Source organism: Passer montanus, unplaced genomic scaffold, assembly GCF_014805655.1.
Source record: "Passer montanus isolate IOZ18808 unplaced genomic scaffold, ASM1480565v1 scaffold9, whole genome shotgun sequence".
NCBI classification, from domain to species: Eukaryota; Metazoa; Chordata; class Aves; order Passeriformes; family Passeridae; genus Passer; species Passer montanus.
In genome coordinates this window covers 6,238,297-6,252,409 of record NW_024374367.1, presented here as the reverse complement: position 1 = coordinate 6,252,409, position 14,113 = coordinate 6,238,297, and the positions used below count along the sequence as shown (strand labels likewise).

The window sequence follows — 14,113 nt, the reverse complement described above, 5'->3', positions numbered from 1 at the left end:
GCACCTGAGATATATTTGGGTGTGACTGCTTGCCTATTTTCCCCTGTGTATATATTGTGGCTATAAAAGGAAAAATTATTACAGTGTTTGGAAGAGCTCAAACAATTTGTCCAGATTAAGCCATAATCCTTCCTGTAAAAATGCATGTATTAGAAAATAAATGTTCTGCAGTTACTTCAGCAAGTTTTAGGCCAAAAATAGTGAGAGCAAGGTTTGAGGTGCTTTCTGGTTTGAGGTGCTTTCTGCTGTAGCAAAGACACTTGATATGCAGAATCTGTGTTTATAGCTAATTATGTCATTGGGAAGGAGATGCATCTGAGTGTGAATATTTTGAAGGTTTTGGGAGTTTAGTGTGGTTTATTTGTGGCTCTTATGTTTTGTGGTACATTGGCTCAATTTAACCAGAAAACTGCAAAGAAGTATTGAGCAGGAAAACCAAGGCAGCTGATACATTGGTAGGTGATGTTCAGTGCTAGACAGCTGTGCTGGACTGGGAAGAAACCCAGTCTCAACCTCAACCACAGTTTGGTTATTCCCTTCAGCTCCTTGCATTGTTTATGTTGCTTTTTTCAGAAACCCCTCCATTCATCTTTCTTGCATTCCTCTTTCATGGTCCCTGCTCCTTGCTGGCAGCCAGCAGCTTATTCCTATTTCACAACTTTGATTTTTGTTGTCTCTGTTAGGAAAGATTTTTGAGTGATACCAAATGCCATGCCCTTGGATTTGAGATGCAGTGTGTGAATAGATTTGCTTCTCAGAAAAATCACTGTTCTTTTGTGTCACTGGGAAAGTGCACAGATGTTCTGTGGATCTCTAGAGAAGAGCTCTTTGCCTTGACTACTGCTTAAAACTTGCGGAGTCCGTTAGCACTTACAGAGCCTGACCTGGTGACTGTTACAATAAGTACTACAGAAATACAAATGTTTTTCTCTGCCATGAAGTATTTCTAATTGCAAAGTAAGAAATTTCCTTCTCTCATATTGGTGTATAAGTGATCTGGGCTTTTTGAGAAAATGTACTCAGTCTGGTTTGTGTTGATGCCAGGCCTCCTCTTAGCTTATTTACCTGGAAGTCATCTGAGAGTAGCATTTTGTGCTAATAGGGCAGCCTGTCTCCTTGCTGGTGAGCTTTGCGTGTAGCAGTCATGGTACCTGACTATTTTGTACTGGTGGATTATCCTTCCCTTTCCAGAAGTCTTTCTGGGATATGCAGCCTATGGAGAGGTACAGTGGTGGCATACTTGAAGTGTGCAGGAGTGATGTGGAGGTGGGGGTGGAGATCTTGTTTTGTGGCACATCGTGGTCTTGTTTCGCCCACGACCCAATGGAGTCATCTGATGGAGCTCATGTAATGCTGTGCAAAATGTCAGGAGAAATGAGGTCTCAAGGTGGCGTGATTCACCTGTGAGGGGTTTTAATGTGGTGAATCATACCTGTCAGAAATTCCTCTGAATGCTTTGGAGTTAACTCTGTGTCTCTCTGCCTCCCAACTTAAAGGCTTCCTCAACACAACTTTGCATTTTCCAGTGGTGCTCTATCTTTTTTCACATGCTTCCTTGTATGCCAGGGACTCTTGAATGTCTTACATGCTTCAGTTCTTCCCCCAAACCTTGCTGACCTGGGAACAAACCTCAGGTGATGGAGCAAGGTAGCCAAAACAAGAAAAGCTGTGCCAAGAGTGGCATCGTATCATAGTGGGTCTGCTTTGGCCTGCCACTCGTTTGAAGTTAGGGTTGGCTTCTATGAGCTCCACAACAACTTTGGTCATAGCAAGACCACTAAAGTATGATCATGTATTTTGCTTTCCCTTTAATGGGCTGTTTTATTGTGTAGTCTGATAAGACAAGATGGGAAGACACACTTGGTCTGAAAAAGGCAAATGAAATTGCTGAATCTGAATGGTCTGTTTGAGCTCTTTGGTGGTCAGGCATGTGCAGGAGTCTGGGGTCTTTGTGATTTAGGGATCTGTAGATGGAGAGTAGAGGAGAGACTCATACTTGCTGAACTTACTGGCTAAACAAGAATAAATCCTGTGTTCCTTGCAGTGAAGTCAGAATGGCACAGCTGAAGTGAGAGCCAGTGAAAGCACGTGGCAGAGCAGAAAGGCATGGAAGCAGATTAGTTTTTAAAACTCCCTGGCATGGGCTTTACCTTAGGTGACACTGTCAGCTCTAGGGGTAGTTGGGGAAGGCAGTGTGTGAGTGGCTTCTACAGGGATCAGGGCAGCCTGATCCCTGGTCCTTAACTGTGATTGATGACATGGATTCCAAAGAGCAAGTTGGGCTTGAAATATGCTTGTGACAACTTTGTTTCCCACAGCTGATATTCCAGCACAAGGAATTAAGTGGAGGTTTGAGGAGAGACAGCAATACATTCATCCCTTCTAGCCCTGCTCACTGGCTGCACTCAGGGTGCTGAATGTGTGTGTGCATAGAAGAACTGTGTGTGTTTTGCAGTAAAAGCTGAACGGCAATAATACTGCTTTTCCTGGCATGTCTTTGATCTAAACGGAAGAGAATGTTTGTAGAGGAATTCAGGAATCTCTGCTCTTTTGTTTTTTTGCTTCTTCCAGTCTCTTCCAAGCCAGGGACCTGTGTGAAAGTGCTGACGATTGAGCCCACAGGTAACTGCCGGCTGCAGGAAGATCTGGCTCTCCTGGCAGACTGCGCCCTGCCAGCTGAACTGCGGGTAGGGAGCACTTCTCCTCCTTCTGGGCTCTGTGGGGCTGGGCTCTCTGCTCACCTGTGTCCAGTCACATCATTGCTAAACAGACTGTAGTGCTGGCTTGTTTCCTGGTGCTCCAAATGCTGAAAGGCTTTGATCGCTTGGAAATGCTATAAAATGATGTAATGAGGCTGTCAGTGCTGGTCTTTCCCCTTGGATGTTTCCCCCAGCAGGGTAAACATCCTGGTAAATAAAATCCTTTCCATGTGGTTGGTGGGGATTTCCCTATTGAATACAATGGGACAAGGCCTCCAGCTCTTCTCTTTGCCATCCTTCTTGAGAGTTAGAAATGTTGTAGCAGCAGGCATTGGTACCCATAAAGATACCTCACTGGGCTTGCTTGCTAGGAACTGACACACTGCAATGATGGGATGCTCCCAAATCCTGCAAATATTTCCAGCAGAAATGTGAGTCCCTCTGATGAGATTTTAACTTGACTGGCAATAGATCTGCTTTTCCCAGCTATGTCTTGTCCCTCAGAAACAGCCCCCAGGTTGATGATGACTATGTTAAAATGCCATCATATCATTAGTTAGGATCACATATGTGGATCTTCTCTCCTGTTTGCAGAACAGGATAACTATTAGTTGTCTTCATTCTTTCTGTATCTGGTGTTTTCTGTAGTATCAGCAGATTCATTTTGGTCTTATAAATGTCCTTTTTTTGTCCTCTTTTTTATACTAACCACTGTATTTAATAATGTGGACTCATTTTAGGTGGCTCCTGTGCCCAGAGGTTGAATGACTGAGTGATATAGCAAAGTTTTATTGCCTTTTCCCTTTCTGTCCCCTGCCAAATAGACCTGTCTGGTGCAGAGTGTGTGTATGTGTCTACATGGATAAGGTTTCTTACCTTCATAAGCCAACATGTTTTGTGCTGGCTATTTTCAGATATATTTCACTATAGAGGGAGTTTTTTTTCTCCATCAAGTTTACACCTACCTGTTCAGAAATCTTTCCTGTGTAACCTGCCTCCTCCAAATAACTGTACATGTTCTGTAGCTTTTAATATGCTTTTCTGCATGTTTTCAGGCTTTAAAGGGAGGTGATACTATAAGTAACCTTCAGATTGCCTCCCCAGGAATTAAAAAAAGGATAATGTGCCCCAAAATAGTGAGATTTACATATATTCTGAGTCACTTCACAAATAAAAAGAGTACTTCTGTTTGATTGCTTGTTTCCAGACCTTGATGGCATACTCCTGTTAAGGTGTCCTTCTACAGTTAGGAACACTTTCCTTCTTAATTCTTACATGTAGAAAGGAAGGGAGGAAAATGGAATAGTGTAATCATCTGACAGTGCTGTGAATTGTGAGCTGTGGTGCTCTTGCTGTGTTCATAGATTGGAATGAAGGCAGCATTAGAGTTACTACAGCTGTACAAGTGAAGAAGGCATGGGCACACACACCTGCTCCCTAGGGAATTTGTGTGCCATGCACACGTGTGGCATGTTTAAGCCTGAAAAATTCTAAAATATTCCCATTTTTCTTTCTCTAGATACTTTTTGTTTGTTCCTTTTTGTTTGTTTGTCATTTATCTCTTATTCTAATGTTTTCAAAGAGCTAAATTCTATGAATTGGGTATCTTAGTTCTGGGACAGAGGCATTGCACGTCCTCATTCTTGCAGGGTTTGCTGCCATTCAAGGGATAGGATACAAACTGTGTAACCTAAAATGTCAGGAACAAGTGAATAGTCACACACAGACATCTGTGTTTTGAAGAGAAGCATACTTTTTTTCCCCCCCAGCCTATGCAGAACAAAATAGGTATTTGTCTTCTGGATAAAAGCCAGCATTTCCAGAACTTGGCAAGAAACATTTTGAGCTGCTGCATGTCATGTAATGCCATATTGTATGAAATGGGGATGTGTTCAGCTTTCTGTTTCAGTATAAACAAATAATTTGCATGTAATGTCTTTGATACTCAGATGATGTATGAAACTTTGTTCATTTCAATTTCGTGGTTAGTGGTATCTTACATGACTAAAAAATAATGAATGTTTGATATCCAATTACAGCTCATTATTATTTTCTAGACTGAGAACTATCTATTCTTTGAAATCTCAAACACATTTATAATTCTGGTACCTTGTTTATCTTTCCTGTTTGTGCTCGAAAACCTTTTATTTTTTCCCAATGTTTCATCTTACAAGTGTGGTTCCTTTCCATGTGGTTGGTGGGGATTTCCCTATTGAATACAATGGGACAAGGCCTCCAGCTCTTCTCTTTGCCATCCTTCTTGAGAGTTAGAAATGTTGTAGCAGCAGGCATTGGTACCCATAAAGATACCTCACTGGGCTTGCTTGCTAGGAACTGACACACTGCAATGATGGGATTCTCCCAAATCCTGCAAATATTTCCAGCAGAAATGTGAGTCCCTCTGATGAGATTTTAACTTGACTGGCAATAGATCTGCTTTTCCCAGCTATGTCTTGTCCCTCAGAAACAGCCCCCAGGTTGATAATGACTATGTTAAAATGCCATCATATCATTAGTTAGGATCACATATGTGGATCTTCTGTTTGCAGAACAGGATAACTATTAGTTGTCTTCATTCTTTCTGTATCTGGTGTTTTCTGTAGTATCAGCAGATTCATTTTGGTCTTATAAATGTCCCTTTTTTGTCCTCTTTTTTATACTAACCACTGTATTTAATAATGTGGACTCATTTTAGGTGGCTCCTGTGCCCAGAGGTTGAATGACTGAGTGATATAGCGAAGTTTTATTGCCTTTTCCCTTTCTGTCCCCTGCCAAATAGATCTGTCTGGTGCAGAGTGTGTGTGTGTGTCTACATGGATAAGGTTTCTTACCTTCATAAGCCAACATGTTTTGTGCTGGCTATTTTCAGATATATTTCACTATAGAGGGAGTTTTTTTCTCCATCAAGTTTACACCTACCTGTTCAGAAATCTTTCCTGTGTAACCTGCCTCCTCCAAATAACTGTACATGTTCTGTAGCTTTTAATATGCTTTTCTGCATGTTTTCAGGCTTTAAAGGGAGGTGATACTATAAGTAACCTTCAGATTGCCTCCCCAGGAATTAAAAAAAGGATAATGTGCCCCAAAATAGTGAGATTTACATATATTCTGAGTCACTTCACAAATAAAAAGAGTACTTCTGTTTGATTGCTTGTTTCCAGACCTTGATGGCATACTCCTGTTAAGGTGTCCTTCTACAGTTAGGAACACTTTCCTTCTTAATTCTTACATGTAGAAAGGAAGGGAGGAAAATGGAATAGTGTAATCATCTGACAGTGCTGTGAATTGTGAGCTGTGGTGCTCTTGCTGTGTTCATAGATTGGAATGAAGGCAGCATTAGAGTTACTACAGCTGTACAAGTGAAGAAGGCATGGGCACACACACCTGCTCCCTAGGGAATTTGTGTGCCATGCACACGTGTGGGTGCTTTGTTTAAGCCTGAAAAATTCTAAAATATTCCCATTTTTCTTTCTCTAGATACTTTTGTTTGTTCCTTTTTGTTTGTTTGTCATTTATCTCTTATTCTAATGTTTTTAAAGAGCTAAATTCTATGAATTGGGTATCTTAGTTCTGGGACAGAGGCATTGCACGTCCTCATTCTTGCAGGGTTTGCTGCCATTCAAGGGATAGGATACAAACTGTGTAACCTAAAATGTCAGGAACAAGTGAATAGTCACACACAGACATCTGTGTTTTGAAGAGAAGCATACTTTTTTTTCCCCCCAGCCTATGCAGAACAAAATAGGTATTTGTCTTCTGGATAAAAGCCAGCATTTCCAGAACTTGGCAAGAAACATTTTGAGCTGCTGCATGTCATGTAATGCCATATTGTATGAAATGGGGATGTGTTCAGCTTTCTGTTTCAGTATAAACAAATAATTTGCATGTAATGTCTTTGATACTCAGATGATGTATGAAACTTTGTTCATTTCAATTTCGTGGTTAGTGGTATCTTACATGACTAAAAAATAATGAATGTTTGATATCCAATTACAGCTCATTATTATTTTCTAGACTGAGAACTATCTATTCTTTGAAATCTCAAACACATTTATAATTCTGGTACCTTGTTTCTCTTTCCTGTTTGTGCTTGAAAACCTTTTATTTTTTCCCAATGTTTCCTCTTACAAGTGTGGTTGTTGTCTCTGTTTTGTTTTAAAGTAGTAATGGCCAGATTTTTCTGTCCACAACAGCTGCTTCCTCAGTTTGTTGCAATAAAATTTCGCAGTGACAGATTTAAGTAAAATACCATGAAAAGCCAGGCAACTGTAGAAAACCATGTGGCTTCCCACTGTCTGCCTGGTTCTTCATGTCTGCCAGGTGACCTCTGAGTTACAGACTCCAGGGGTTCCAGTACATGACACTGTAGGCACATGGCTTCCTTGTAACTGTTTTTCAGTTGCATTTTAACTGAGATCTTATGTTCCAAACCAAGATGAAATCACACTTAAAGGATCAGAGTTTGCCATGAAATAAATACTGTTCTTTCCATCCATATTCACACATGGTGTGGCTGCACAAAAGAGACCATTTGCCACCTTGGGGGTAAAAACTGGATCTTGTAATGCATAGGAAGAACAGTTTGAAACAAGTAGGTGGGTTCATCTTGTCTGTCTGCACCTGTGTACTGTGCTTGTCCAAGGCAGTGACTCCTGTGCTTTGCTTTGCCTGTTTGGCAGAGGCAGATGAACTGAAATATTTGCAACATGTTGCCAATTTAGGGGTTTTTTTGTATCCAGTCCACTTGCATCTGGTTGTGAGCTGCTAATCTCTTCAATCACCACCCCCTGCATTTTGTGTTGTAATTTATTTACAATTTTCTTGCTGAGATAATCTGGCCAAGGTACAAATTGCTGCCACTGATTTGTTTTCTATGTTTTTGCCTCCAGCAACATTTCTGTTTAAGCTCTAATAGGAAATTTGCAGCAGCAAAGGCTTGGTCTTCCATATGTGGTGGTGGAGAGTATTCAGAGTATTTCTATATGGTGATTGAGTTATTGTGAATGTGTTTGGACCTTGTAGGCTGGACTGTTGTGCTCCTTGGGCAGAATACTTGACTTTGGCAGCTGTGCTTTGCCTGGACAGAGCCCCGTGAAGGAGGTTGTATGAATAGGGGTGGTGGGAAGAATAAGCCAATTTTCTGCAGGAAGATCCTGAAAAGGAGATTAGATTCCTCAAGCATGACAAGGGAGGAGAGTAGAAGTAGTAGAGACTTGAAAGGGGAGTAAAAGGGAAAATTCTGCAATGCCACTTCGTGCTGAATAAGAGAAACAAAGACATGAACCTGCTTTTGTGGTAGGAATTGAAAATAACCTTGTAAACCTGAGCAGCAGAGTGGGGACCAGGCAAGGCTAGAAGCAGGAAATTGAGCCCAGAGGAATTTATAATTCAGGAGACAAACTCTGAGACAAATAAAACTCCCATATCCATTCCAGAGGGATAGACTCATTTTAGAGGTTTACCTTTGGGCACTAAAAGGAGAACAAAGAAAGGATGCACATAGGACATGTGGCGTTTATCTCGATTAAAATTCCTATGCCACAGAGTGGCACATTGTCAAAGTTTGTTTCTAGGTTTGTTTTACCTGTGATGTGCCTGCAAATCTGTGGTCTTCAGATTTCTGTCAGAATTTGTAGGAAAGAACATGGAAGCTGAGAGCATAGGGTGGGGAGAGCAGCAAGGCGAACAGAGCAGGCAGTGGCCTCAGTTGGTGTTTGTAACACACTGCCACAGAGTGAGGCTGCAGATCCACAGACCAAGGACCAAAGCCTTGAAATATGAGACATAACAGTAGAATAGCAGCCTGGGGAATCTACAAATTTTATCTCATTCTGATGAGGTGGTGCCCTTTGTGTTGCAGCTGTTGCCCTTTGTATTGTAGCTATATGAAAAAGAGGTGATAGATCAGGTGGGCAACATTCCTTGAATTGCTGCATCTCTTCTGGAACAGGAGTCACCCAGGGGAGCAGAACTGCAGGAGAGTGGTGCTGTGGAGGGCCAGCATTACTGCAACAGCCTTGTGCATGATTTACATCCCTGGGCTTCTCCTGTGGTTGGGAATCAGAAGCTGCCAAGTGCTGCTGTGGGCAAAGAGCGTGGCAGAGGGGTCCAGATTGGTGGTCAGGGGTGGTGTGAGCTTTTGCCAGCTTGGTGCCTTGCCACATCTGAGAACTGTTTTGTGAGAAGCCTCACTGAGCCTGGCTGAGAGCTCCCACCCCTTGTTCCAGTCTGTGTCTTTGTTCAGCTCAGGAGGGAGGAGTCATCTGGCTCCTCAGTGGAGCTGGGAGCCCTGTTGGAGGCAGGTGGGTTGGAAATGGACAGTCTGCTGTTGTGAATCCAGTCTTTATTGTCAGCCCAGGGTTTTCCTGGGTGCAAACTTGGGATGTAATTTTCCTGGATGAAAGACAGCAGGAATAAGCTGCTTATCCTAGGTACCTCAGGGACATGTTTATGGAAAGCAAGAACCAGGGGAAACTTTTGTTCCCAGATATTGTTTTGCCTACATGACTGTGGATATAAACTTTTTTTTTTTTTGCAATTAAATTACACTGTATATAGAATAAGGTGAAAGGGAAAATATTTGGAAGTGTCACTTTAAAATAACATAAGGCAAGCAGGCTTTTTTTTTTTGGTGTGTGCTGTCATTGTTGGCATGTGGGATTGGGTGGAGGTGTGTTGTTAAAATAATTCACTTGAGTATTAATACTGCAACAACACTATCTTTGGCTGCAAATCAAATAAAAAATCTAAAATGTGCTCTAGCAATTTTGGATTATTCAGTTGGAGCCAGACCATTTCAAACTGGTGTATCCATGGATGTAATCTCTATGTTATTACATGTACCCAGTAAAAGGCTGGCCCTAAGCTCCAGTATGCTTATGATACCTACTCTAGGAAGTAAACTTCACCTCCACCTGGTTATCTGCCTTGTTAGATGGCAGAGAAACACTTTGCAAAGGTACATGGAGAGTCAGGAAATTGCCATGGATAAAGAAGGCAGCTGTAACTTCTACCAGGAATATCTCTTAGCAGCAGTGTGAGTTCTTATTTTCCTGACATTGGAATCTATGTTCAGAGCAACTCTGGTGCTCTGCACTGTGCTGAGGGGTTAGAGGGATGGCATTTTCTGGAAAACATAGCAGTCTGAACTTGGGACCCTGAGCATTCCTAAAGCAGGAATGTTAAAGGAAGGGTTTTCTGGTGTCTCTTCCTAGGTTGGTTTCGGGGAGTTGCCATTTGACAGCACTGACAACTTCAACAGCTGTCCCGACGTGTGTTTCCGTGTGGCAGATTACAACTTCCTGTGCCATAAGGTATGTGCTTGTGCTGTATTTCTTTCTCCTCTCTTATTCCATGAATCTAGGCTGCTTGTGTCCCCTACTCCTTCTATGCTGGATACACTCTGCAGAAGCAGCATTGATTCAGCTGGAAAACTGCATTTAAAGCATTTAATGAAGCAGCAAAGCCTGCCTTTCTTGCAGAGTTGTGGATAAATTTATAAATTCAGCTATGGCATTCACAGCTGCAAAATCTGCTGCTGCTGGCTTTTGAGTTCAGTGTCTGGAGAGAGGAATGTTTGATCTGCAGATGAATAGCAGTAAGAATGAATTTTGAGGTCCAACCTCAACTCAAGGTCCTGCCCTAGTACCGTGCTAATTTAGAATCTCTGAGTTCACCATTTGTGTTTGTGGTTCTGAGGGTAGGCATGTATAGAATAAGGTCTGGAAAAATATTGGAGATTCAGCTTCAGAATGTAGGGAAAATCCAAGTTATGGAATCTGAAACTTCTGAAATATCTTTGAGTTGCTCTGACAGCTGGTTGGTAGTGCCCTTTGGTTGGTGCAGTGAGCAAGGTGTTTTGGTTTTTCACAGCTCCAGAATGTAGGGGAAATCAAAATTACAGAGTCTGAACTTCTGAAATATCTTTGAGTTGCTCTGACAGCTGGTTGGTAGTGCCCTTTGGTTGGTGCAGTGAGCAAGGTGTTTTGGTTTTTCATTCCTCTCCAGGCATTTTTCTGTGGTCGCAGTGATTATTTCAAAGCCCTTCTTGAAGATCATTTCAGTGAGAGTGAGGAGCTACAGACACAGCCCAGCATCCCTGTGGTGACTCTGCACAACATCTCAGAAGACATCTTCATCCGGGTCCTCTACTACATCTACAGTGATGATACAGAGGTGAGGCCAGCCATTGGTCCTTCCTTCAGTGCTGGTGAGCTCTGAGGGGTTTTCAGCAGTATTTTCCTAATCTGGAGCAGGGTCTGTGTGTATATTCTTAAATTTCACTGACCTACTCTGCTACTTAACTTTTGTTTCAGAAATCCACGTACTGGGATGTGCTGTTAGACAGGCAGGGTTGTAGTTCATGTGCATGATGCTCAGGAAATCCATGGTCTTTTGTCCCACAGTAAAAATCTGGAAGTTGAGTTGCATGCTGTTTATTGCCATGATAAATACAAGGCTTTGCAGCTTTCCCTCTTGGGCTCTGTGGAATGATAAGGGAAGCATCTGCCAGTAGATGGCAGATTGAACACATTGGAGATCTGGATAGGTTTAGAGATTTTGCTTATTTACTCTTGGCAAATAACCTTACTCATAGCCTACTTTTCCATTTGTAGCAAGTTATTATTTCTACTGTTATTTATTACTGGGGTGGGCAAAGGTTCCACTGTGAGACCAGTGCCTTGCTGTGCTCAGTATTGCAGGCAGTAACAAAATAGCCCTAAACCCACTTAGTTTTCAGCCTAGTGGAAGATGCAGCAAATCCCAGTGTTTAGTTAGCTTCCTGCTTTGGCTTTGTGGCAAATGCTTCCAGCAAGTCTCACTGCAAGATCCCAGAGCCCATTCTGGCATCAGGGCAGTGACTGGAGATGCTGCTGCACCTGCCAGTGTCACTTCCCCCAGGCAGTGTTTGTGCTCTGGGTTAGGTGCCACATCCAGAGAGCGCACACAGCTGTGACCTTGTTTCTGCTGATCTGTTCACCTGTGGGTAGCAGTGAGGAGAGATGTGTTTGGCAGGATTGCTGCTGATATGCCAGAGAGCTGATCCTTCACTTGCCTGCACTCTTCCCTCAGCCTGCTGAAAGGGCAGGCAGAGAGGGAAAGAAGCTGCTTGAAGATCCTCCTGACCTTGTTCCCTTGCACTTCTCCAGTCTGTCTGCCCTCCTTGTGATGACTCACAGGAAGGATGTTTCCCAAGCAGCTATTCCTTTCCAAGGGGTGCCTCAGCTGCTCTGTCTGGGCTTGGGTCAGGAGGACAGACCAACAACAATGTGTAGGAGTTAAAAGGAATTTACTTATGTGTTTCATGTGCAGAATGGTGCATAGCTTGGGTTTCAAACCGAGCAGCAAAGATGGGAGCTTCTGCAGAGAGTGCACCTCTCCTGAGAAACTACCAGAAAAAATGGTCAGGAAAACAGGAATATAGCTCATGTTCCACATTTACACGTGGAGTGTTCTCCCTGGTCTGTTGTTCTCCAACCAAGTATCAGCACTCTTAATTCCATGTTTTTCTTTGCAAAGGATTTATGGTGTCTCTCTGCCAGGCAGTAGTGACAGTGTTTGCAGTTATGGGGAAGAGGATATAAAGGGTCCCAGGCACAAAGACAAGTTGCTGGTCAGAATACTTGTGTAGGCTCAAGGGCAGTTCTGGGAGGAACATTTGCCAGGTTTGTCTTTGATGAAGCAGTTGGGAGCTGCAGTCATCAATACTTCTGGTTCAAACACCTCCAACTCCTGAGGTTTCCACAGCTTATGGAGGGACAAAGCAGCACTTGATTAATAACCCCAAGCACTTTGTTACCCCCTGTGCATACATGGCCCTCGTGGCATGGCTCTCCTACATCTTGCATTGTTCTGCTCAGCTGCTGCAGGGTGTTACACAGCTGGGTTACTTGCTGGGAGCTGTCTCTCAAAACACAGGTGCAGACAGCTGTGGGGGAAGAAAAAAAAATCAGTTGTTTGCAGTTGTCAGAGTGAAGAGCCACACATATAGATGTGCACAGCAGTGTGTTTGCTGCTCACTGGTTATCAGGAGAGTGGACCAGGCTGCACCAGTTATCATTCCTCCATCCAGAGCAGTGTGGCTTTGTCTGTAAATGCAAGGGCCCTTGCCTCCTCCACAACCAGGGCACGTAGTGTCCTGCAGATCCACTGTGACAATGGATGTAGGTAACTGAGCTGTTTGCAGTTCACATCAGCAGGAACAGAGAGAGACTCTAGTTCCAGGTTAGTGACGCAGATGGCTGACAAAAATAGGATTTGCCCGGCCAAGGGGAAGAGGCTGAGTGAAGCTGGAGGTGGTGTCTCCAACGTTATCTACAGGGTTTTTTTATCCTCAGATCACTTTCCAAGTACCCAAGAGGGAAATGGGAAGGTGGTTCTCTTGCTCAAGAGCTTTAAAATGTTAAAGGCTGTTCACAACAGTTTAAGTTCTTTGGTCCATTAATTTAGTCCATTCTGAATGCATGTTAGAGTTCCAGTAGTATTTGATGTGCAGAATATGTTCTCACCCAGTTGGGCCTCACCTACAGTTCGTGTTCAGTTTTCTGTCCTTGAGTGTACCCCCCATGCCAGAGAGGTTGTGCTGGCTATTAAGATAATTTTGCATATTTTTCACAAGATAGCGAGTCCAGCAGTATAAAATGGGAGGAAGAATGTAGGGACAAAGTTCTCTGCGCCCTGCCAGCTTCTTCTGTCTCTTGGAAGTATGTCTGGTAAAAGGACATGCCGCTGTCACACTGAACGTTTTTGAGCAGCCAGGTGCACTTGGGTGTTTCAGCACTGCCCTGGGGTTAGCTGCAGCATGACAAACTCCCTGCTGTGCTTTAAATTCCTCTGTGGTAACTGAGTGGGAGACACAGCCTGAAAGACAGAGCTCCTGTCTCTCCCCAGTCAGCACTCGTCCAGTGAAGGGCAAAGAGCACGTTGGTTTGTCAGTGGCAGGCAGCTTGCTTGGGCTGGGCAGTAACTGGGCGTGCTGTGCACTGCAGCTGTCTCCAGAGAACGCCTATGACGTGCTGTGTGTGGCAGACATGTACCTGCTGCCCGGCCTCAAGCGCCTCTGTGGCAGGACCCTGGCGCAGATCCTCGACGAGGACAACATCATCAGCATCTGGAGGATTGCAAAGCTGTTCCAGCTCACCCGACTGGAGGACCAGTGTACTGAGTACATGGCCAAGATCATCGAGAAGGTACTGGAACACTCCCCATGGCAGTGACCCCCTGTGCCTGTGTATCTGAGCCATAGAAACAGATTGAATGGTTGTACTTTGGTCTGTACTTAATGGTTGTCCTCTCTGGATTAATGTGCTTCCAGGAAATGAGCAGCAGTTAAGTAGCAAAGCACATGGTGAGTTAGGACAGAGGAGGAGGAGTGTGGCAGTACCTGATGTCACCACAATAAGCCAGATTTTGGT

The 14,113-nt window shown here is 43.4% G+C and overlaps 1 protein-coding gene across 4 annotated transcripts in view; it reads left to right on the top strand.

The window, feature by feature from the left end:
- The window catches only part of ABTB1 (ankyrin repeat and BTB domain containing 1), a 30,001-nt gene that overhangs the window by 10,861 nt on the left and 5,027 nt on the right, over window positions 1-14,113 (top strand). For 2 of the 4 annotated variants that reach the window (XM_039734022.1, XM_039734024.1), the window contains exons 8-11: window positions 2,572-2,687; window positions 9,914-10,012; window positions 10,707-10,874; window positions 13,688-13,888. In XM_039734022.1, coding sequence (XP_039589956.1) covers window positions 2,572-2,687; window positions 9,914-10,012; window positions 10,707-10,874; window positions 13,688-13,888 — 584 coding nt within the window. Of the gene's footprint in view, window positions 1-2,571; window positions 2,688-9,913; window positions 10,013-10,706; window positions 10,909-13,687; window positions 13,889-14,113 lie in introns of all 4 variants that reach the window. The other 2 variants (XM_039734023.1, XM_039734025.1) reach the window with 2 other exon arrangements.